Consider the following 24,504-nt stretch of genomic DNA (forward strand, 5'->3'; position numbering starts at 1 on the left):
CTGCTGGACCACCCTCCTCGACCTCCAGGAAGACACAGTTCTGAGGTGTCTGTCATGGTGCCCATCCAGTAGTCCTGGTCGTGTGGAAAGGCGGCTGTTCCTGCAGTGGCATGCGCGGTTCAGCTGGGCTGACCTACAGGAGCAAAGGGCTGGAAAGCCACCCTCTCAGATGGGTAAGATGCCACTGTGGGCTTACTTCATTCAGTCATTTGCAAAACGCAATTATCTGAGGCTTTTGGCAATTCACATAGAAAAGACTTACATTTAGAATGAATACGCATATGCTTTAATGAGTAAAGTGCCTTGGCTTTACTCATTAAACCCAAACCAGATTAAACTCCCACTGATCCCTATCCCAGACACGTACTCCCATCTGATGGGACAGAGGGTGCCACCTGTGTGCACTGTCTCCAGGGCTCTCTTACTGACTTCCTTTCCGTCACTGCTTACGACATTCTGGGCGTGTACTCAGAATGGGCAGCCATCCATCCAACGATGCCCGGGCCCACTTCATCCCATTCCAGGGCATGCCTTCTGTCCTCTCTTTGCCCCACCATGGGGACAAGTGTTCACAGAGCCCCCCCACCCCCACCCCACCCCCACCATCTCCTCCCAGCGTATGGAGGCTCTGGGCTGTGCTTGGTGGGGGCTCCAATGTTGGAAGACTAAGGGCCCCGTGGGACCTCATTCTGTTTGATGAGAGAGACTGGTTTTTGCCGAAGGCAGCTGTGTGCTTCATGAAGGAGGGCTGAAGAGACATAATGCAAGATGGTGGACAAAATGTCCTCTGTGCATTATGATGAAGCATGGGGACACCCAGCCTCCTGGTTTGTCTGAAAGGGTGATTTCCTTTGGGAAGGGTAGAAGGATGTCCTGGGTATGAGACAAAGCAAACATACATGCTCCAGGAGAAGAAGGGGAAGGTACCTCTGCTCCAACTTTAGTGACCAGAATCCATAATGCACCAGGGACCAGTGGTCCCCGGAGCAAGTGACTTCAGGGCCAGGTCAGGGAAGATGACAAACCTCTAAGGGGTCTTGGAAGAATGGGGTCCAGGTCACAAGTCGGATCACTGGATGCCAGGCTCTGTGGCTGAGTATCTTCGGGGGGAACAACCAAAGGCAGCCCAGAAAGGAGGACTAGAAGCTGGGCCAAGGAGGAACTGTGTTTGGGGCACATTGTGCATCGACAATGAAACTCCATTCTGTGAGCTTTGAGATGAGGAATCTCCAGCAATTTGGCTTTTATTAATGTGTAGCCAGCTAAGGCATGAGCCCTGGTTTTGATTAAACACCTTTTAGTCATGCTTTTGAAATAAAAGTCAGACCCTATCTTTAAAGGCACCGAGGGAGCCACAAGGCCAGGCCACATCCCCGCTCAGGCCCCACTAGAGCCCCAGGACTGAAGAGCAAGGCTGCGTGTCTGGTGACCCTACAGTTCTGGGCACTGGGGAGTGTTGACAAACAACCCGATGCCTGGCCCCATCAGAGGTTCTGATTCAATTAGTGTGTGGTAAGGACCAGGAGGGGCGTTTTCCCACAACTTCCCCAAGTGATTCCCACATGTAGGCAGAGAGAAACAGACTTTGCCTCTCCAGGGGAGTGGACGCCTGGGTTTGTCATATGGGAGACCCTGCAGCAGAGTCAGAGGTCAGCCTGCTTCAGCGCGTGAGCTCCCAGCTTGAGCAAAGCCACCGAAAATCCTGCGTGTCAGAACGGAAGCAGCCTCCTCACCGTGGCATGGGGCGCTGGGGATGAGGAGGACAGGCTGGTTAACTTGATTTTTAAGGCTGCAGGAGGACAGCTGTCACTATCCATGGAGTCAGCATTGCCAAGTGTAACTGTGCCTGATAAAGAAAACCGAGTGTGGAGTCGGGCCTGGAAAGCTGAAACCACAGACCATGCACTGCCACTGCACTGCAACCCTGCACGTGAGTCTCCTCCTGCACTCAACAAAGGAGCATTTATTCTACCTGGACGTTAGCACACAGGACTGCCGTGTCCTGCCTCTTCTCCCTCACTTGCTGACATGGGGTCACAGCCAACTTTCAACAGCAGGGACAGAATCAGGGGCCTGAGATTTAAATCGTCCACCCCACCAAACCAATGGGTTTCTGTAGGCAAGGCACAGCATTCCCGCCATAAAGTGTTCCCTTATCCTTGCAGCTGAAAGCAAGCTGTCAATTTCTAAACACATTGTCTGTGCTTCTTACCCCATGTTACAGTTTCTTAGGCGCTTCCTCAGAGCATCCCCTGGTTATCACCTGAGACCATGGGAGAAGAAAGCCCAGGTTTTATGAATTTCGGTATCTTTGGCAGTACGCAGACACCATGCTTTGTGTGCAGTGGGCATTCCCTAAATATTCTTGGCATAGATGAATGAATGAATGAATCGCGCTAGCTGTCATAAAGGATCAAGAAGAGCAGAACTGAGAGGCCTCATAAGACACAGCCCTTTTTAAATATGCGTCGGTAGCTGAGGTAACTCATTCTCAACCTCAGGGCCTGCTTGCCTTCCGGTCCCGTCCAGCATGAAATCCCTGAAAGGCTGCTGTGTCCCAGCTTAAAGGCAAGGTGGGCACTCATCTCCCAGCATGCGCTGCAGCACCCACGAAACTGAGGGGGCGCGTTCTGCCCTGGAGCGAGCTCCACCCAGGGGGACCTCAGCTCCAGGGTTTCCAACCCAGCGTCCCATGTGGGCCTTCGCGCAGAAGGCCCCCTCAGAGCATGTCCTCCTGCCCGGCCCCGCCTGCTGCCCTCCCTCCCCACCTCTCGGCACCTTCTTAACCAACCCAGAACTTCCAACCAGAAGATTTTTAGTGGGTATGGGTATAATAAACATGTTCTCTGTGTAAAATTGGGAATGAATGGCCCAGGGGGACAGAGGCACAGAATAGGTTGATATCTGGACCAGGCTTGAGACGTATCAAGGGGCTATCAGGTAGGTAGGTAAGACTGTAGACAGCAGCAGGTGTGGATGTCTACCTACAGGAGATATGCTCCGTGGGCTTAGGAGGCAAGATGCTGGAGGTTCAGTTTCTAATATTAGCACCAGCAGGTAACTTCAGCTGTAACCTATTCTATTTCCTGGTCTTTAAGCCTAAACCACCTCAAGCAGGCAGGTGTGTCTGGTTTCCACTGGCCTCTAGAAAAGGAGAATGACTAACCCAAGATGCTGAATAAAATAAATGGTGTCAAATAGGTGACTTTTAACTACAGCAACAGTACTTATTTTTACTCTGTAACTGCTCTTGCGCCCATGAGTCACAAGCCTCTGGTGACTATCTCTGTCCAGGGTGTCTACTTGGAAGCAGTCTGAGGGTGCAGCCCAAACGTCATGATGGTGAAGGGCCACCTGACATTTAATGCCCTTTGCAAATACCAGTTTACCTTCGGAATGTCATAAGCGGACCACAAGAAGCAATACACCACCAGTGAAGGGGGTATGAAGGCATCAGGGCCTCGGGGAGTTGGAAAGAAGAGAAAAGAAAGGAGCAGAACTATTGGGTTGTCGGAAAAGTCATGACGCATTTTTGCAACGAAAAACAGAAAAATACATCATGACTTTTCCGACAGCCCAGTAGTTCTCATGGAGGCAGAGCTGGCTCACTGTCTCCTGTCAGCGTCCATGGTAGTGATGGACATGGCGGCCTGGGCTGCTGTCACCCTGACAGCCTCCCTGAGAACTACTGTCTAGTGATTCCAGGTGCACTGTCCTCCCTGGTAAAACCCCTGGGCTAGGGTTAAGGAGCGGCATTCACGTTTTCATCCCACAGATACCAAGGGCCTATATGCAGGCATATTCTGGTACCAAAATTCTAGCAGTGAACTTGGCAGACAATTCTAACTTCGTGCTTGAGAGCATGGCCTTGGCAGCCAGACTGTGCTCAACCCTGGCTTTTCTGTGACCCGCTCTGTGAATTCTGACAATCTATTTTACCTCACGGTCTCGGGTTTGTCACCTGTAAAATGGGGATGATAATGATACCCACCCTGTAGGGTTAGTGTGAGGATGAAATGAGTCAGTACGTGGAAAGGAGCAAGTGTTAGATGCACGTTTGCTTCTTATCATCGCTCCCCTCACGGAATAGACAGTGGTTAAGTGCTAAGGCGGGGAGGGGGACAGGAAGAGTGTGCATGTGGTGGGGGAGGAGCTGTAACTGGAGGTAAGGAAAGGCCTGGTTGAGAACGTGACTTTTGAGAAACGTCTATTAGGGAGGGAGCGAGGGAGCCATGGAGTGTCTAGAGGGAGCGCATTCCAGGCAAGAAGTGGGAGTGTGCATGGGAGGACAAGGGAGGGAGGCCAGACGGCTGGAGGGGAGGGAGGGAGGCAACAGAAGGAAGACGTGAGGTCAGAAAGTGAACGTTTCAAGCAGCTCGCCTAAGGAACTGGGCTCCTGCCTCCCGGCCCCCTTCCACCCGCATCTCCCAGTAGCAGACGCAGAGCCCAGTGCGCTGACCGACCTGCTCCTGGTGCCGCTGGCGGATGCGCAGCAGCTGGGTGCCGTGCTCCTCCTGCAGCCGCATCACCTCTGCCTGGAACTGCAGCTGCAGCCGCTCCTGCAGGTCCCGAAGCTCCGCCTGCTGCTGCCAGCCCAGCTTCCTCACCTCGTCCTCAAAGCGCCTCTCCAGCTCTTCCTTCTCCTTCTGTAGTTTCTCACACCTTGCTGTGTTGGAGGCTGGCGGAGAGAACAGCATCTGTGTAAAAACTGGCGAGGAGGCACTGAAAGGACTCGGCCTGAGTGTTACCAACACCCAAGGGTAGAGCGTCAAGGTTAACGTCACAACTGGGGCTTTTCTCACGCACCGCACCCTCACAACAGCGCCTGGACGTGAAGGGGGAGCCCAAGGTCACCAGGTGCGCCAAGAGTGGCCCAGGCAAATTTGGGCTTTCTGACGGCCAGTTCCACAGTGCTGCCGCTAGAGCAGGGGTCCTGAGGGCCCAGGGACCACAGGCATCAAGAACAGTGGGCGTTTGTTCAAAAGGCATGCTCCCAGGCACACCCTGGTGGGTCACAGCCCCTGAGGCAGCGGCCCAGGATGTAAGTGTTTCACCAGGTCCACTCTGCCCCCTCTGCCCATGAAGGCTTGAGACCTGCTCACTTCTGGGACCTGAGACTGGACAGGGGAGGCCCCACACTGAAGACTGTCCTCTCCAGGCTGAAAGGCGGGTCCGGACAATCTCCGAGAAGTGCGGGGTTCCTTTAAGGGGGCCAGCCTGCACGATAACCATGCAATACCCGTGTGCATAGGCATGCCACTCTTTCCCAGTCCTGGTTTGCTTCCCAGGCCACCAGCTGGGGACAAACCAGTGACAGCAGCTGTTCCACTGTCGCGTCCCTGTCTCCCTGGGGCTGCGGACACAAATGGACTGCTATCCTCAGCAAGATCTCTTTCTCAACTGCAAATTGCTCTCAGGGAGGAGGAAAGCATCTTGACAATCTACTATGTTTATGTCAACTGGCTGATTAGACACACACACGGCACAGGCATCCAGGTGCAGACATACATCATTTATGCTAAACAAGGATGGGTGCTGCCACACTCCTCGCTCTGTACACACGCTGGGGAGGCATCAAGTCTTGCAAAATTGAGCGAGCGGGTATATGGGCTGGCTCACGTTAACTTGCACCCTAGGGGTGCTTGATTATACTCAGAAATATATCCAAGGTGCGGAGGCAGAAAAAGGCGATGGGGGGTCAAATATTTGTTGTCAGAAAAAGAACTGACTTTGGGTGGTGAAAGTACAATGCAATATTCAGATGGTGTATTATAGATGATAGATGATTGTACACTTGAAACCTATATAATTTTATTAACGAATGTCACCCCAATAAATTTAATAAAAAATAGTAAAAATACTGAAAAACCATATATATATATATCCAAGCCAGTTAAGCAGCGTTTGAAATGCCCTGAAGTCCCACCCTAAAGAGGCTTCTTTGCCACATTAGGCTCTAAAAGGGTTTGTTAATTAGCGTGAGGGACGTTTCAGAGCATTTTTTCCCTGGTGAAATGAGTGGTGGGTTGGCTGGATAGTGTATAGATATACCTCATCCTGTGTGAGCAGTGCAGAAAGATCTGGCCAGCCCAGCAGCCAGTTACTGTCCCCAAAATCCTTCTTGATCTAGGGCTTCAATTGTCACAGTGTCCCATGGCCCACCCTTTCACAGGGGACTCTGATGCACAGTCTAGCGAAGTTGTTAGCACGATCTGCCAATGTAATCGGGGTGCCGAGGGCGGGGTGGTGGGCGCTATGTGTCTTAGGTGTAGGCAGTAGGAGGATGCTGTTTGCCGAGAATTGCAAAGCCATAACCACACTGACTCGGAGAGCCCTCTGCTATTTACTGCCAACTTGTGCCAGCAGTTCAAGAATGTCTCAAAACAGTCTTCTGTTGGTCTAAGTTGTAAACAATTGCTACAGTTAGTGTTGAGGTTGTTGAAAATAATTTTTGTATTAAAAAATCATAGAGGAAAGTTGGAAGTGCAGTACAAAGGCATTGTTGTGCAAGTGACTTTTTCCTCCTTGAACCATTGCAGAATGAGATGGTGACCTCCTCTCCCATCAACCTCAAATTCCTTAGTATATACTGCCTACCAACAAGGTCCTTCTCCTGCACTACCACTATAATACAGTCATCAAAGCTAGGGAGCCGGCATCAACCCAATAGCGCCCTCTAATGCTCAGCCCCTTTTAAGTCCCACTGGTGGGCCCAACAGTGTCCTTTCAAGAAAAGGACCCAGTTCTGAATCACGAGCGGTATTTAGCTGTCCTGTCTCTTCACTCTCCTTTTGTCTGGGACATTTCCTTAGCCTTTCCTTGACCTTCGGGTCCTAGACACTTTGAAAGATGACAGGCCACTTATGTTATAGAACGTCCCTCAGTTCAGTGCGTCTGATGTTTCCTCATTATTAGAATCAGGTTCTGCATGTTAGGCAGAAAGATCACAGAAGCAACGCTGTCTTCTTCTCATTGCAATATTTATAAACTTGAATAATCTTTAAAATGGAGATTTTTTTCTTTTTAAATGTTTATGTAGTGAGTCAAGAAAGTCAGGGTTATTACTGATTGCTGCAAGATTATGCCGAAAATGATTTTGCGGTAAAGAGGACAGAGTGTTACAAATGGTCCTGCTTGGGTGTCAAATGTGTTAGGTATGCCCCTGAATGTAGATATTGTCACATCTGCTGCAAGCAAACCTTTTAGGCGAGGTGCACCTAAGGGACAGATTATGGGGGTGCACTGGGCTTCCCACCACAGTAAGCAGGACAGCAGACTTGGTCTAAGCTTTCTGATACCTGGTTGTGAGGTCGTGGGGGAGGAGGTAGAGTGTGCTCCCCTACCTCTGGTCACTGGAGCTACGGTCCCTACAAAATAACCCAACAGTAACCAATGGCCAAAGTGGCTCAGGCCTGGTGTGGACACCTGTTCCCAGGAGTTCTGACCCACGGGCTTTAACAAGCTCCAGCTTTTCCCAAAGACCCTCCACCAGGAAAGTCACTAAGGATTTCACCAGGGACGTTAGTGAAAAATGCTGCCAGGATCCACCGACCAGGTAAGAGGTGTTTATATGAAGACAGGTTTATCCTGGCATGACTGGAATTTAATAGGATAGATCAAGGGCCTTGGAATGTCCTTTGAAAAATAGTGGTTGATGGACTGAGACAAAGTCAAACTGAGGCAAACAGATGAGCAGTAATTTCACGTAAGTGGGGGAAGTCACCCTCCAGACAAGAACAGAGCATGGGGGCCACGAAGTAATGACTGGGGAGCCCCAGGAAATGCACCCCAGGGCAGGTTTTTGGGCACAGGGCCTCTTTGGAGGGTGCTCTTGTTTCTATAATTTGGGTGAACTAATTTCATAGTGATCTTCATGCACGCATGGCTGGGATCAAAACAAAGCAATGACAACAATATGTCTGCTTGTATTTAAAGCAGGTCAGCAAAGCAGTGCCCAGAGAGGAGACACAAATGGCCAAGAAACATGAGTACAGATGGTCAGCACCATTCATGATAAAAAACTGAGGTGAGACATAGTGTTTCATCTAAAAGACTGATAAAAATGAAATATTTTGATAATACAGGAAAGGTAGAAGGACACTGTCACTCAGTGGATCACTGGTGGGAACAAGTTGCTAAGCTGCTTTGGAGGGAACAAATATCTTTCAAAATGATAGGAATGGTAAGTTTAGGGGGTGACAGCTAAAGAGTTCAGGGCTTCTTTTTGGGGGTGATGAAAATGTTCTAAAGTAGATTGTACTGACAGTTGCACAACTTTGTGAACATACTAAAATCCACTGAACTGTACACTTTAAATGGGCAAACTGTACAGCATGTGAATTATATCTTACAATTTTTACCAAAAAAAAAGGGAAAGAAAACTTAACAAAAAGTCATGAGAGGAAAAATGTCTCAGAGGGTAAATTTAGATGTTTTTATAGAAGGAAAGATCATGTTATGATTTTAAAACCCAGTATAACAATGGCAAGGATATACGGTGGCAGAATGAAACAAAAATGAAAGCCCAACACTATGGGGTTTTACACACACACACACACACACACACACACACACACACACACACGGAACCTAAAGGAACCTAAGAACTACTGTTCCTGTCTCTTAATTAGAGATATATTGAGCACATAAAACTCAAATGAAAATAATTTTTAAAATGCTAATCATTTATTTTGTCTCCGAAAAGTAGTGTTTTGTATGGGGAAAACATTTATTTATCATATACTAATATCAGTATCTGTAACTCCAGACTATCAAGGCAATAAGTTGACTATACAGATTATATAGATGGAATAAAACAGATGAAAAGGTAAAGAGATTAATAAAAACAAATCAGGTACATTGAAGAAAAAACTTAAACCACACATAGCTTTCAACCCAACAATTTCACAAGTGCACAAAAAACTGTGGTCAAGGATGACTACTACAGCATGATTTGCCCTCAGGAAATATTGGGGGGCTATTTGAATAAATGATAATCCAATGTACCTATAGAACAAAAATATGATGGGATATAGGCAACCAGTAAAAACAAATAAGGTAAATCTGTTTGTGCTATCATGGAATGATATCTGCAATACATTTTTAAACAAATAGAGCAAGATGCAGAAATAGTACACTTGCATAATTATCTTTGAAATGGAAATGTATCCATATTTCTCTCTTTTCTGGAGTTTGTGTGCTTATGTTCCAGGACCCACTGCCCAACTAACACCGGCAACAATATGTATTTAATAAGACCCTATTGTTTGCTTGCATGCTTTATGAGTAAAAACATTTTTTAAATTACTACCAGAATTAAGGAGAAGACTGGGTTTGAAATGGTTATGGTAACCGGTGGTCAGAATGCCACGCCTCTTCTATCTGACCTTCAGCTTTATTTATGTTAGTGGCAGGATGACTCATGGGCCTAGCACTCTATCTGGGGGCTCAAAGAGGATTGGTTACCATCCTCAAGCTGTCACGCACTGTTGCTATAAATAAATCAGGAGTTGTGTAGGCCTCAGTTTTACTGCCTATAAGGTGGCAAAGTAATCCCTTTTTTCACATACAGCTCCAATCCCCAATTCCCAATTGCCATTATGTAAGAGAGTGTGATGCTTATATATTCGTCCAGTGACCGTGTGTTGTAAGCCCCAGGCCTGCAGAAGATATTGGATAAGAAGAGCAGCTGGGGAACCAAGGGAGAGAACTCCAGTAACAGAGTCCCTAAAGAAATAAGTATCCTGTTGCCTCTGATAAATCTTCAAAAATGTGTCTATTCAGGCATTTTGCAGACACAGATTAATGGAGACTGATTTAATAACATTGGACAACATCGGGAGTCTTACTTTCATCATTTCTTTATTTCTATGCAAGTGAAAACACTTGGGACTTTAGAGTGAGAGGCCAATACCACAATAATAAATCCCTAGAACCTAAGATGCCGAGAAGGGAATTTCTAAAGTGACAGGATTGTGATTGGCCCAGAGAGTATAATACTTCTAATGTATGAATGTGAGTTTGGAAAGTAAAAGCAAGGTTAGAATCTGCATCTATAGGTAGGTAAGTGTGTATGACTATAGTGTGTGTGCATGATGTCAAAATACCTAAGATACGATTACAGCTGCACGTAGGACACCCTCAGGCATATATAATGCAGAGGCACCAATCTACCAACCCGTGAGTGGAAAACACGAGAATGCAGTGTGAGCCTTGGGACAATGGTGGAGGAAAATCACTGTGGAACTGTTTGTAAAACAGGCTTAATTTCAACCACGGTTCATGAATCAAGTGAGAGAAGAAAAAAACTCAGTAAGTAAGATCAATTTTCTTTAAATAGTTGCTCCAAATGTCTCGTGAAAAATTACAGCTTTTTATTGGTTTACCAGCGAGGTAGCAAAGATTGGTAGTTACAGCACCAGGCTTAAACTGGAGAGAAGGATCTGGCCCTACAGCTCACGTAGAAAGCATAAGGAATGATACTATGCTGTCTTTTATGTCCTGCAGTGTGCTTTAGATAGCTATAACAATTATAAAATAAGTCATCTAAATATGATGAAATTGTACTGTATGTCACCCAGGGGTACTATTATAATAGTCACTGTTACGAGTTCAATGGCATCCCCCCACCCGGAATTCCTGGGTTGAAGTGCTAATCCCCAGGACCTCAGAATGTGATGGCTTTTGGAGACTGGATTTTTACAGAGGTAACTATATTAAAATGAAGTCATTAGGGTAAATCCTAATCCCATATGACCAGCATACTAATAAGAAGAGATTAGGACACAGACAGCTAGAGGGGGAAGACCATGAGAGGACACAGGGAGAAGGTGGCCCTCTATCAGCCAAGGAGAGAGGCCTCAGAAGAACCCAACACTGCCGACACCTTGATCTCAGACTTCTAGCCTCCATAATTGTGAGAAAATACATTTCTGTTGTTGAAGCCCCCCAGTCCGCAGTTCTTTTTTATGGCAGCTCTGGTAAACTAAGCCAGTCGCTGTTGTACAATAGATGTATAGGCGATCCCACAGTTAGATGAAAGATTAAGTTGTTCCTTTGGAAGATGAGAATAAATGAAAAGACAAAGTAACTTTCAAGGAAAAAATGTACTTAAAAATTACCCATAATCTCGCTGAACAAAGAAAGTGGGATTTTCAATTATATAATCCCTTCATACCGTGTTTCCCCAAAAAAAGACCTAACCAGAAAATAAGCCCTAGCATGATTTTCAGGATGCTCGTAATATAAGCCCTACCCCAAACATAAGCCTCAGTTAAGCTCGTCAGCCAGACATGACTGTTTGAATAAATGTAGGTTTTTGTACATGAATAAATGAATAAATGTAGTTTGTTGGAGCAAAAATTAATATAAGATCCAGTCTTTATTTTCAGGGAAACATGGTAGCTGTTGTGCTGGTGTGAATTCTTAATACTCTGCTAGGAATTTCCCATATCCCATACCTAACATTTTGGTGGCTGCCTTATAATCTCTATAATTTATATGCCATTATTGTTGGACATTTATTAATAGATTACAAGCATCTTTATACTATGAAGGTTTTTTTTTTTTGGAAGGACGTCATTCCATAATAAATCAGTGCCCACCAAAGGGAGCTATAATGCCTGGAAAATGCCCTCTGGTGGCAAATGCCTTTGTCCAAACTTGTCAGATCACAGTGACATGCAGGAGGCGAATAGGGTCCGTCTCATGAAACACGCTGCCTGGAATCCTGACCACACTGCCCTCTACAGCCTGCTCTCTCTTTCTCTTTCCTTAAAACCTTCTTTTGGATGAAAATGTCAAGAAGGAGGGGCTGAAAATGGACTATGAAAGGGTTATAGACATGAGGGTGACAGTGCTAGAGAGACAGTCCTGGGTGTCCTGTCATCCTTGCAGGTCTATGCAGCACCTCCAGGGCCCAGTGACTACATGAGAGCTCGTGCGGTAAAAACGACAGCATGTATAAGGCTTCCTGGGTGCCAAGCACCTGGCACACCTTGCCCCACCTGGACAGATACTGTTTGTTACTCACTGTCGCCCTACTAGGTATCCAGTAGGTAGCTTGATCTCCACTGGCAAAGAGCAGGCAGGGTCTGAGAAAAGATAACTAACTGATCCAAGACCACCAAGGAATGGGCCAGACCTCACCGAGGACCTCTCCCCAGTCCTCCACCCCTGAGATGGGACCCATCACAATGTACCAGATTTTCCTCTCTCATAGGCAAGGCGTTGGCACATCCCCCTTCAGGCATTCACTGTTTTGAATCACATCTCTTTACCTCTCCGTCTCCCTTACCAGTGGGCAGGGACAGCATCATCATCATTTTTGTGCTTGTGGTCAGATAGGCAGGCTAGCAGTCAATCAACAGCAACCGAATGTATTATTGAGAACCTACTATGTGCCACGCTCAGTCCCGGGCACAGTGGTGAACAGGACACACTGTCACACAGGGCAAACAAATGCTCAAACTTTTTAAATAGCAAAATTGTAGCTAGCAAAAGCTTGAGTCAACTTCAGTGAGGAAAGTCACATACGGGCTAAGCCGAGGAAGGCCTGGGCAAAGGGGAGGTTACTTTAGCTGGGGTGACTAGAAAGGCCGCTCTGAGATGACCTCGTCCCCAGAGATGACAGATGAATGACAGAATGAGGCGTGTGCGGCGATGAGGGAGGGATTTCCTGGTGGAAGGCACTGCCAGTGCAAAGCCCTGAGATGGGAACAATTTCGGCATACTTATACTTAAGGAACAGGAAGACAACCGCTCCAGTGGACATGATGGAGAAAGTGGAGGGAGGTCAAGTTCAAGAGACAGGCAGGGCCAGAACATGCAGGGCCTGTGGTCCCCGGAAAGGAGTTAGGGTTATACTCTGGTGACAGTGTCAAGCCCCTGGACAGTTAGCAGCAGGAATAACAAGAGCTAACTGGGCTTTCACAGGTACCTCTGCTGGCTGCATGGGAGGCAAGGAAGGAGGCAAGGGGAGGGGGGCCGAGGATGTTTCTGGAGTCCAGGCAGGTTTAACGGTGACTGGGACTAGCGCTGCATCCTGGCGAGGACTGATGTATCTGAGAGGCAAAGCCACCTTGCCTCGCTCCTGGAGTGGATAAGCGAGGTGAGGGAAAGACAGGAATCAAGGACGACTCGAGCTACTGGTCTGAGCAACTGGCGACAGTGATGCCATCCAAGAAGATGGAACATCGAAGAGAGAGTCCAACTAGGGAGAAATCCACACATTAGGCAGTGAGTGATTCTCTACTGAATAGAGGAATTCATGTACATCTATGGGTCCATAATTTACAAATGTTATGGTGGAACTCTCCCCTGGTGTATGGGACCCAGGGAGGGCTTTTCTGGATATTGTCAATTAGTATGAAAAATAGGAAATTCAGGACTGCTGGGTTTTGACAAGCCATGTGACACTTTAATGATTAATGATGATATTCCATTTCCCATGGTTCATACGCTGTGGTCTGTTTTATAAAAGTGTTGAAGTCGTAAAAGCATGAGACCTCAACTCTAGTTATTAAATCTCCCTGGTGAAGCTGGGGAAGATTGACAGATGTGTTTTTCTCTCTGCCAGTGTGTAAACTGTTTGTGGAGATTATGTGAGATTTGGCTGCAGTAAAATACAGGGCCTTTTCTAGCTGCTAGGAGTTTTAAATGCTATGTAACAAAACAGAAAGGTTTCTTATCATGGTGGTGTTTTAAAAGGCACTACCATTTTACTTACCTATTGAGCAAACTTTAGGAACACAGTCCCTAAACTGGATGACTATATATAAGAGGTCACAAGGTACCCAAATACATGTCACACGTGTGACACCGAAGGCCCAACCCCTGACCACTGAGCCTTTCACATATGGGTGATATTAAATAACTCTTACTGTACACTGAATCCTGAATGTCAGAGTTTCTGGATAACAGAGATCAGAAGGGGTGAAAGGAGAGGACGAGTGAAAGCCCAAGACAGGAAGTGGTCAGGTGACAGCTGGAAAGGAGGGGAAACAAAGCAGAAGCTGTAGGGAGAAGGAGGCAGGAGGAGCAGGGGTCTGCAGGCCCTGCCTCTGTTTCAGGCTCTTTCACACGCTGTGGGCATTTTCTCACCTGTGAGAGGAGAGGTTGGGCACTGCTACAGGCTGAAATGTGTTCCCCCTAAATTCATATGTTCTATGCCTACCCCCCAGCACCTCAAAATGTAAATGGGGTCTTCGAAGGAGTGATGAAGTGAAAATGAGGCCATAAGGGTGGGGCCCTAATCCAATCTGACTGGTGTCCTCATAAGACAAAGAAGAGACTCAAGGAACCTGCGTGCTCAGGGGCCACATGAGGACACAGGGAGAAGAAGGTCATCTGGAAGCTAAGGAGAGAGGCCTCAGCAGACAGCAGCCCTGCCAGCACCCTGACCTGGGCTTCTGGCCTCCGCCACTGTGAGAAAGAAGTTTCTGCTGGTTAAGCTACCAGCCCTGGCCGACCAATCCCGGCACCCTGTGTGCAAGCCGCCTTTCTGTTCCACATTCTAGAATTCTATGGTTGTTGTCATGGTGATTCAGGTCATCAAGAAGAGTTTCTGTTATGTCCACAGTCCTCTTTTGAAGAAGACAGGGAAGGGCATACCATTTTATAAATTATAATTTCCTCCCAAAATGGACCCCTGAAGAGATAAGCTTCACCTACAGAGTAGATGCACTTTTGCAGAGTCATTCCCCAGTGACATGAGACAAGAATCATTAATATCAGTGCTTGGCATTTGTACGTGTGTATTCAAGAAGTTCTTTAACACACAATATTACCTTGTGTAATCTTCACAACAAATTTCAAAGCTGAGTAAAGCAGGCATTTTTGCTCTGATTTTATAGAAGAGGGAACAGGAGCTCAGAGGGGTTAAGTAACTTGTCTGAGGTAACACAGCTAGAAAGCCAGGGCCAGGACCCAATCCAGGTGTTCTGAATCTCTGTAGAGCTCTTTTGAATAATATGACTGCTTTTCTTTTCTACCTTATGTTTTGGAAGGAGGAAAACAAAGAAATATAAGGAAAAACGAATACAAAAATCACAATTAGTTTATGGTTCATTTTTGCGATAAACACTTTGTGCCATTTTTATGTGTTCTTTAAGAAAAAGGATGGGCATTTCAACAAATGGATAATGACTGATCCTATATGTGTAGATAATTGCAAGGCTGCTAAGTAACTCCCTTCTTGCTCTGAGAGGAGAAAAATGCATGCATGATTGATGGGGACAAAGGAGGAAAGAGGAAATGGATTTATAAGAGGGTGGTTATAAGTTTTGGAAAAAAAATGTTGTCTACATAAGCACTAATAACACTACTGCCCATAAATAGGAAATGGCTTTATGGGGAAATGGTGTTGCATGAGCTCCTGTCTTCCTTTCCTCCAGGTTAATTTTGGCTTACAGAGTTTTAAAAGCATCTCCATGGCATAGGCTCACCTAACACACTACCGGGGGGCACCCTGAAGGCCTAGGCTTTCATCTTTATATATATATTTTTTCTCCTATGAAAAATTGGCATCAAAAAGATGACCGTGGGTGACCGGTTAGCTCAGTTGGTTAGAGTGTGGTGTTGCTAACAAGGTTGCCAGTTTGATCCCTGCATGGGCCACTGTGAGCTGCGTCTTCCTTAAAAAAGAGTGAACTATGCCATTGTAGCATGAAAGCAATGTGTAACCAATGACCATGGCTATTCCCCAATAAAATTTATATTAAAAAAAGACCCTAATTTTACCTGAAATTAGCATTTTAGAAGGAGCTCTTAATGACTTTCTGAAAAATGTTTAAACAGAAGCAAAAGTATAAGTGGACCCCTTTCCTTTGTAGAATTGACACTAGAGAGTTCTAGAAACTGAACTTCCAATGCAGTTCATAGCTGGGTGGCCCCATGCCACAGCAGGCTGCCAACTGCACGCCTCCATCCCATAGTTCACTATTTGGATATGGAGACCAAGGGGCTGCTACCTGATAAATCAAAAGGCACTTGAGGGTCGCAGGCTCAAATGTTATCATTCCTCCTTTCAGGGTGTCAAGGGTGTGGCCTGGGTGTTCTGCGCTCTCCACCTGTGGGTGATACCTCTCTGAGGTCTTCCCAGGCCTCTGATTGTCTTTAATTTTTATCCACGGGCTTACTGCCTTCAGTTTTGCATAGGAATTAGGGAGTAATGTTTCCAATCTATAACCCTCCTCCCCCCGTTTTATTGAAAGGCGTGCATTTCCCCATGAACTCATTCCAACCTCTCTCCATAACTTCCAAGAACATCAAATCGATTCCAAGGAGAGAAATGGACCACTTTGAATGGTCTGTATCCACTAATTTTTAGGCACAGACACAGACATAGCAAAGTTTACAGGCAACCTGCAGTAGCCAGAGTGTTGTATGATCAGCAGAAATGTTTGTCTCGTACCCTTGCTGCCCCCCTGTTGCCTTCACCTGTGGAGGCAGATAAGTTTCCATAAAGATGCACTGAGAGGGACAAAGCCAGGTCGTCATTTGCTGCAGAGCCAGAGTCCTCAGTCTGCGAGGAGACGGGCAGGGGACGCTGAGACAGCAGCGCGGGGCGTGCGCCCCCTGCAGGGGATCTGCGGCTTCTCACCTGCAGACACTTGGCTTGCTCTGCCTGATGGGTTTGTGTCTCCACTGCGGGGCAAAGCCCATTTAATTGATAACTGTCTCCTCCTGGGATGTGTCTGGATAGAAAAGCCACCTCACCGCTTCCACGGAATCATTCCATCTGCCGTGGCAGCTTCTGTGTGGAGCCCCAGCTTCCTGCCAACAAGCTGACTGTTCTAATTTATAGTCACTAGAGCTGAGTGAACAGTTAGAGATGTGACCTTCGATTGAAAAATGAAGACAACTCTACATCAGTGTGCAGCCAGGACTGAACGTGCTCACGGCCTCTGGCTGGCTCCAAGGTGCTTCTCACCGTGCAATGTGCTAACACCTTCCTACCCCAAGTGCGGCCCACAGATCAGCAGCACCAGCCATACCTGGGAGCTTGTGAGGAATGCAGAATCTCAGGCCCACCCTGGAACCCCTGAGTCAGAACCTGCATATTAACAGGACACCATATGAGGTCGTATGAGAAGCAGTGTTTTGAGGAACACAGGGCACACTAAGGGCACATGTAGGTGAGACTCCATCCCTTAGTGTCAACCCTCTCTCTATGCACACACCTCTAGGTGGGTGAGGCACTGGCTTTGAGATTATTCATAAAGCAGAAATTCTCGGTACTTAAAACATAAGGATGTCCTTTGTCCCCAGTGAGCAGTCAGTGAAGATGTGTGCTGTGCACCATGATACCTGCATCTGGGGGGAAGGCTCTGCGGTGGGCTCAGGGGCAGCATGGAGGAGTGGGCGGGGCTGGCCTCATGAGACAATCAAGGGAAAGGAGGAGTGGCTGATGAGTTTTGGAATGTGGGGACAGAAAGAATGGCAAACTAGAGAACATGAACTCCAGCTGAGACCAGGCGAGGAATCCTGCTGACCCCCTTTTCATTCAGGGCAGGAAATAGGAGCTGGACATGCAATCCCACACACAGCCAAAACTAGTGTAAAAAGGTGATAGTTTTAAGGGGGGCCTCCCTGATTACCGGGTGTGAAGCATATAAACAGACACTTCCACCTGTGGCATTTCTTAGTATCATGCAGAAAATACCGAGACAGCTGTGTTGCTGGACAGTGTGATGTGAAGGGATGGACTTTTGTGTTGGCCCCTTGCCCTGCCTCCCCCTGCTGCTCAGAGATTGGGAAGGACCCGAGTACTTGGGCACAGTCCTTTCAATTAGAGATAGGCCTTTGTGGGAGGTATCTGCTAGATGGTTTTTTGTTGTTGTTGTTTTGTTTTTTTTTTTAGCTGAGCCATCCTGCTACCTGTTGGCAGCTCAGCGGCTGCTCAGCTCGGGCTGGACTCGAACCGCTGTTGCTCAGAGCTCAAACTCTTGTGCGAGCTCTTAACCAACTGAGCCACTCGGCCGGCCCTTTCTGCTAGATGGTTTTTAAAGGGACTCTGAGCAAATTCAAACCCAGAGTCTGTAATGAAAAGGGTGTCCAGGTGCACACTGGCTTAGGGGTGTCAGTGTGGGATTTAGCGCTGGGTCAGCAGGGTCTCTACTATGCTGGAGGGGCCGTCCAGATGGGCCCATGGGTGTCCACAGCAGGAGACATCTGGAGAATCATATTAGAGTTACAGCTTGTAGCCCTGAAGACAAGTGACAACATATTGCTCAGTTAAGGACACTCCTCAGTTACTTGGGAAAAGAGGTTCAGTTTCTCCTGGTGCCTTTACACGGCGCTGAGCTAGACCTGCAGGTGCTGAGGCAAGAGCACGGGTACAGTGTCCAGGAGACATGGGCGTGAGCGTATTAGCTGACACTCCTGTCTGGGGAGCCACAGTTTCCTCGTCTGTAAAATGGGAATTGCACCTGGACTTACCTCCTAGGGGTTCACTGGGATAAATCAGAGCAAGTGCTTAGCATCGTGCCTGGCCTCAGTGAATCCTACAGCAAATGTTAGCTGTGCATTGTTTGCGGGGAGGGGAGCACGGAATCACTGTGACATAACCACTGGGACTATTTTCCATCCTTCCTGAATGCTAAAGTGGGCCACAGCATGAGACTCACACACTTATATCTAGATGGAATGGGCCCGATTTGACCACTGAAGTTCAGACTCGGGGACTGAGCACATGCTGCCCTCGTGAAACATTTTCATGTAGTTCATTACGCTTTGGTCAGCTACACATCTGAGCATGTGTCATTTGAGCAAACAGCTATTGGATAAGGACCCCTGGCCACTGTCCTCGGTCTCATCTGAGGCTGGCGGATGGTTGCTTGTGTCAAATCCAAGCCTGAAACCACCATGTCCACCTTACATAATGGACACCAGGATGGCCGCAGGCACTCCATGCCAGCAAAGGCCGACGTGACCATGCTCTTCATCACAATCCCTAAGAAGACAAGTTCACGGTCCATTGTGTTTACTGGCTGGTTAAAGCAGTACATGCCTGTTTTTAAAAATATAATCACAGAGAAGCAGGAGGGGCCTTTGCCTCACGCTAGGTACCAGAAAATGCAACACTTCTTTCTCTCCCACAGTTTTCTAGAAAAAGGCCTCGGGCGCAGAGGAAGAGCACGGCTACACTGCACGGGAGGTCTGAGCCATCCGCTGCTGATGGCATCCCACGAGGCCACGGTACTGAGTGCTCTGCACAGAGAGGGTTATTGAATGTCACAAAAACTCTATGAAGTGGGCGCGATGCCTACTTCAGGTTCCCGTTTTGTCCAAAAGAAGCCTGAGTGGCAGAACTGAGTCAGTCCAGGTCTGTGGCTTTCTCAAGGTCGTGCTTGCTCATGACTGTCATGTGGTCCTGTCCTACACCAGAAGCCGGCATCAGAATCAGGGGTGGGGCTGCTAACACGCAGGGTGCTGGGCCCACTCCAGACTCTCTGATTCATAGGTCTGGGGCGAAGCCTGAGAATCTGGGTTTCTAACAAGTTCCCAGGTGACACTGCTGCTGTGGATGGTCCAGGGGCCACACACTGAGAACCACTCTCATAGGCAAAGTCGGTGATTCCTAAACTTTAATCCAACTACCTGAGGATCTTGTTAAAATGCAGACACCGATGAGGAGGTTGGGGTACAGCCTGAGAGCATGCATGTTGAGTAAGCCCCCGGCTGGTCCGAGGACCACTGTTTGAGTAAGAAGACCCTTGTGCTCAGTGCTCAGGCTCCCAGAGCCCACCTCCCCTGGTGAGCTGAGGACCAGCTCAAAGACAGAGCAGGGGGCAGACAGTGTCCATCACTGAGAACAGGACCCGCCTGTTGCTGCCACTCTGAGCCATCTGCTGGTCTGAACCTTGGGCCTAGCTGTTCCCTCCCAGCTGGCTTGAACTCCCAGTGCTGACCCTGAGCCTGTAAGTGCAGACTTAGCTCTGAGGCTGGGCCCTTCTGGTGAGTTTGAGACTCAGGACCCTGAATTTCCTTCAAGGTTCCTGCGTGTAACTTCCCATCGCCCTCGCCTTTTAGCGGGAGTCATGTATATAGTGACACCCTGTTGTCCCCCCACCCCCATCATATACCCCAGGCAGTGAGGAGATTGGCACCTGCTCACAGCCATCCTCTCCTGCCCAAGTTCTTTGTGACTCATATCGCTGTGACAGACAAAGCTCATCATGAACTGCGCCCCCACCCGCTGGGAATAGCGGAAGAAGAAACAGGATTTGGGGATAGAAAAGGGAGATAAAGTGCACGGCAGAGCAGAAACAGAGACATTGTACTGAGGTTTTGATGGAAGAATAAACTGAAGAAAAGTAAACGCGGACCTACATGCTGAAGGCTGAACCTGCCGGGGGCAGGGAGCTGAGCGGCCAGAACCTGGGGCCTTAGGGCTGTCCTGGAAGGGGCGACCAACAGATCCAGGCATAACCTCGGGAGCCATTACAAGCGGATGGAGAGGCAGGCATTAAAACAGAATAAAACAAAAACACTTGTCTCTGAGTAGGCATGAGAGGCAGAGTGCTTATGGGAAAAACAGGCAGGGTCCTGGAGTCTGACGGCTCTGTGCAAACCCCTGCTGGACAGCCCATAACCCTGGGCCAGTCAACATCTGTTTCTCTGAGCCTCCAAGTTCCCACCTGTAAAATGGGCATCATATGGCCTAACTCGCAGGGTTATTGTGAGGATTAGAAACCATGTGTTTATACTCCTCGACATCTCAGAGGCACTCAGGAGATGGCAGCTTTGATTATGAATAATCTATGCAGAGTCCTCAAGCACCTGGTGAAAATCCCAGGGAAGGAGAACCTGGACTGCCTCCAGTGAGTAGGGGATGAAAGACAATTTAAATGTGCAAAATGGCATATCAACATTGTTTTTATTTAGTCTGCTGTGTTATTTTATTTTAGTGAGTATCAACGTACTTTTAAGAGTTTTCCTTGTAAGCTCTGTCTCCCCAGATAATTTCCCCACTGTGGCCTTAAGTCCCTGGAAGGCAATCTCTTGCACAAGGTATTCAGGAAACTATCCCTGATTACTAAACACAGCTCCAGCCCTGAGGGCCCTGGTCTAGTGGCAGGAAGGGAGAATCAGAAGCGAAGTGCTGTGGAGCAGACATTCCTCTAAGGAGGAGTGGCCCAGCTAGGGCATCATGGAGGTGATGGCAGACTTTAGTTTCCAGGAAGCTTGGGGAGGTTGGTGGGGTGAGGAGAGGGAGAGGTCAGTTCAGGAAGAGGCAATGACGTTGGCAGGACTCCTGTGGAGGCTGTGGAGAGGGGAGGAGCAGGGGTGTGTGTGGGAGGGCACATAACAGTCCTGCTATGCTGTGCAAAAGAGTTTGAACTCTACTTAACCCATGAATGATATAAAGCTCCTGAAAAATCTTTATTACAGTGTTTTCATTTTTATTGTTTTGCATGTGAAAAAAAAATTCAGGCAACATGGAAAGGAATGTGGTGAACATACTCCCTCCCACCCTAGACCCTCTAGCTAGGGGCAACCACTCCTCTTGTCACAGGCAAACATATTTCTGGTTACTGATAGATTTTAACCATGAAAGTGGATAGACCTACAGGCAAGCAGGGTGGTAAGGAGACTAGTGAGGAGGTGTTTGCAAAAGGAGGGACTAAATCACTACAGGAGGAGGAGAGAACAGAGTTAGAACAGACTTCCAAATTCTAATTAACAGGACCTGGTGACTCACTAGACATCGAGTATGAAGGAGAGGGACAGGTGGAGTCGATGATGACCCCCAGCATTCTGGGTCAGTTTACTCTGTGATTTGTGGAGTCAATAACTGAGCTAAAAATTGTGACTGAGCCTGTTAACTGCCCCCCCTCCCCCTTTTCTTTCTTTTATTGATAGGACGCTCTAAGTTTTAACTTAAATGGCTGCCCTGCTGGAGACTCCATCTTCCAGCATCCCTAGTAGCTCCGTGTGGCCACGAGACTCTGCTTGGGCCAAAGGGACGTAAAGAAGTGATGTGGCAACATCTAGATCCTATCCGATGAGGAAGCTGCTTGCCCTCTAATTTCTCTCCTTCCCTTTCCTGGAAGCTGAAATGTACTCCTGCATACACCAGCCTCAACCATGCAGGCAGGGACAAGGGCTTTGGGGACAGTGGGGTAGAGATAGAAACATGGCTGTTCTTGGGTCTCTCCTCTCTGGACTATCACATGAGAGAAACACATCCTGGGGCAGCCGGTTAGCTCAGGTGGTTGGAGCGCAGGCTCATAACACCAAGGTTGCCGGTTTGATCCCCACATGGGCCACGGAGCTGCACCCTCCACAACTAGATTGAAACAACTACTTGACTTGGAGCTGATGGGTCCTGGTAAAACACACTGTTCCCCAATAGTCCTCTCCCCTCCCCCTCCCCCCCAAAAAACTGCAAGAGGATAGAGGCCTGATTTGTCCATTAAAAAAGAAAAAGAAAAAAAGAAACACATCCCTCTCTCTTATTTATCCCATTATATGTGGGGGCCTCTTCATTACAGCAGCTTAGCTTGTACTTGAACTAATTTAGGAAGAGAGGAGGAGAAGGAGAGATTTTCTTTTGCTGTGAGGTGGGGTGCGTGAGGTGGTGGAGATAAAACTGTTTGGCCTGAAGAGTTGTACTACCTGTGGTTCACCAAGAGGGGACCTCGAGAGACACCAGGGCTGGGGACATGGATTTTGAAGTGAGCAGTTTAGGTGATAGTTAAAGCCAATGCAGTAGATGAGATCACCAGAGAGATCATGGAAAATGAGATGGAAAGAGGGCGTGGAACATCTAGGACAGATATTTGAAAGAGAAAGCCACTTACTTCCTTTTTATGTTACAATCATTTGCTAACATGCCCATTTCCCCAACTAATTATAAACTCTTTGGGTTCATGGATTACAGCTTTCTTATATCTGAATAAAATACCTAGAATACTTTATTTATGAAGACTAGGCATTCAAAATTATCTTAAGAACAGCACTCTTGAAATGCTTTCTATCTTAGCAATTAGGTGTGTTTTCAATTTTCTGATTCCTGACTACAGACTTAGGCCATCCTGAGTCAGTCTTTAAGTCCTGGGATTTAGAAGAAAAATCACACACACAGATGAGTAGTGGGCCACATGGGACTGTGGCAACCTTGAGAGAGCCCGTGTACCCACGTGAAGGAAGCAGCTGCCATTCAGTCAATAGAAAAAGAACTCAATTAAAAATGAGCAAAGGGGGCCGGCCGAGTGGCGCAATGGTTAAGAACTGGCCTGGGACACCAGAGGGCCCCGGTTCGGATCCCACATATGAGGGCCAGTTACACTGCCCTCTACAGCTAAGATGCTGAACAGCAGCTCAACCTGGAGCTGGGCTGCCATGAGTTGCCTGCGACGGCGTAGGCTGCAGCCCCTGTGGCAGTGGGTTGCCATGGGCTACCGTATGTAGCCAGCAGCCAGCGTGAGCGGCCAGCAGCCGCAGTGAGCGGCCGTCCAGAAGCCGGCGACTGATCTGCCTCGCCCTGGAAGAGCACAATGATGGTGCCAACATGGGCCAGTGAAGTGACGTCCTCCACAACTAGACTGATGAACAAAATGACAGACAACAAAAAAGAACAGCAACTTGTCTGTTCCCCTTCCCCCAATTCCCCAGCACTGTTCCCATCCCCCCAATTCCCCAATAAAAATCTTTAAAAATAAATAAATAAATAAATAAAATAAATATGAGCAAAGGACACTTCACATAACAAGGTATCCAAATAGTCAGTTAGCACATAAAAAGTGCTCAAGCTCACCAGTGATCAGGGAAATGAAAATTAAAACCATAATGAGATACTTTTCACACCTACGAGAATGGCTAAAACAATAACACCAAAATTACTGACAATAATGAATGTTGGCAAGGCTGTGGAGGAACTGGAACTCTCAAACATAGCTGGGGATGGTGCAAAATGGTATGAACATTTGGAGAACTGTTTGGCAGCATCTCCTCAAGTCAAACTCACATCTGTCACATGACCCAGTAATTACTCGTGTAGAAATTTACCTGAGAGAAATGAAATCAACTCTGTCCACAAAAAGATTTCTGCAAGAACATTCATAACTGCCTCATTTATAACAGCAAAAACGTGGAAACAGCACAAATGTCCATCAGTGGAAAAATGGATAAATTAAATTTTGGTATATTCATGCAAATGGAACACTACTCAAAAGTAAAATAAAAAGGAACAGGGCAGGCCGAGTGGCACATTGGTTAGGAGTTGGCTTGGGACGCCAGCTCTGAGCAGCAGGGCCCCGGTTCGGATCCCACATGAAGGCCAGTAACACTGCGCCCTCTACAGCTAAGATGGTGAACAACAGCTAGACCTGGAGCTGGGCTGCCATGAGTAGCCGGCGATGGTGTAGGCTACAGTGGGGCTGGTTGGAAGCTGGAGTGAGCTTTCGTGAGCTGCCGTGAGCGGCCATCCAATGGCTGGTGAGCGACTGCCTCACCCGGGAAGAACGCAATAATAATACCAACATGGGCCAGTGAAGCGAC

General features: G+C 47.6%; 1 protein-coding gene across 1 annotated transcript in view; it reads right to left on the reverse strand.

Annotated features, from left to right (window-relative positions):
• Positions 1 to 24,504, reverse strand: part of MTUS2 (microtubule associated scaffold protein 2) — a 69,666-nt gene that overhangs the window by 18,587 nt on the left and 26,575 nt on the right. Inside the window, exon 3 of the mRNA XM_019666364.1 lies at positions 4,464 to 4,678. Within this exon, the coding sequence (XP_019521909.1) occupies positions 4,464 to 4,678 (215 nt within the window). The remainder of the gene's footprint in view (positions 1 to 4,463; positions 4,679 to 24,504) is intronic.

The sequence above is a fragment of the Hipposideros armiger genome, unplaced genomic scaffold (assembly GCF_001890085.2).
Source record: "Hipposideros armiger isolate ML-2016 unplaced genomic scaffold, ASM189008v1 scaffold_467, whole genome shotgun sequence".
Lineage (NCBI taxonomy): Eukaryota > Metazoa > Chordata > Mammalia > Chiroptera > Hipposideridae > Hipposideros > Hipposideros armiger.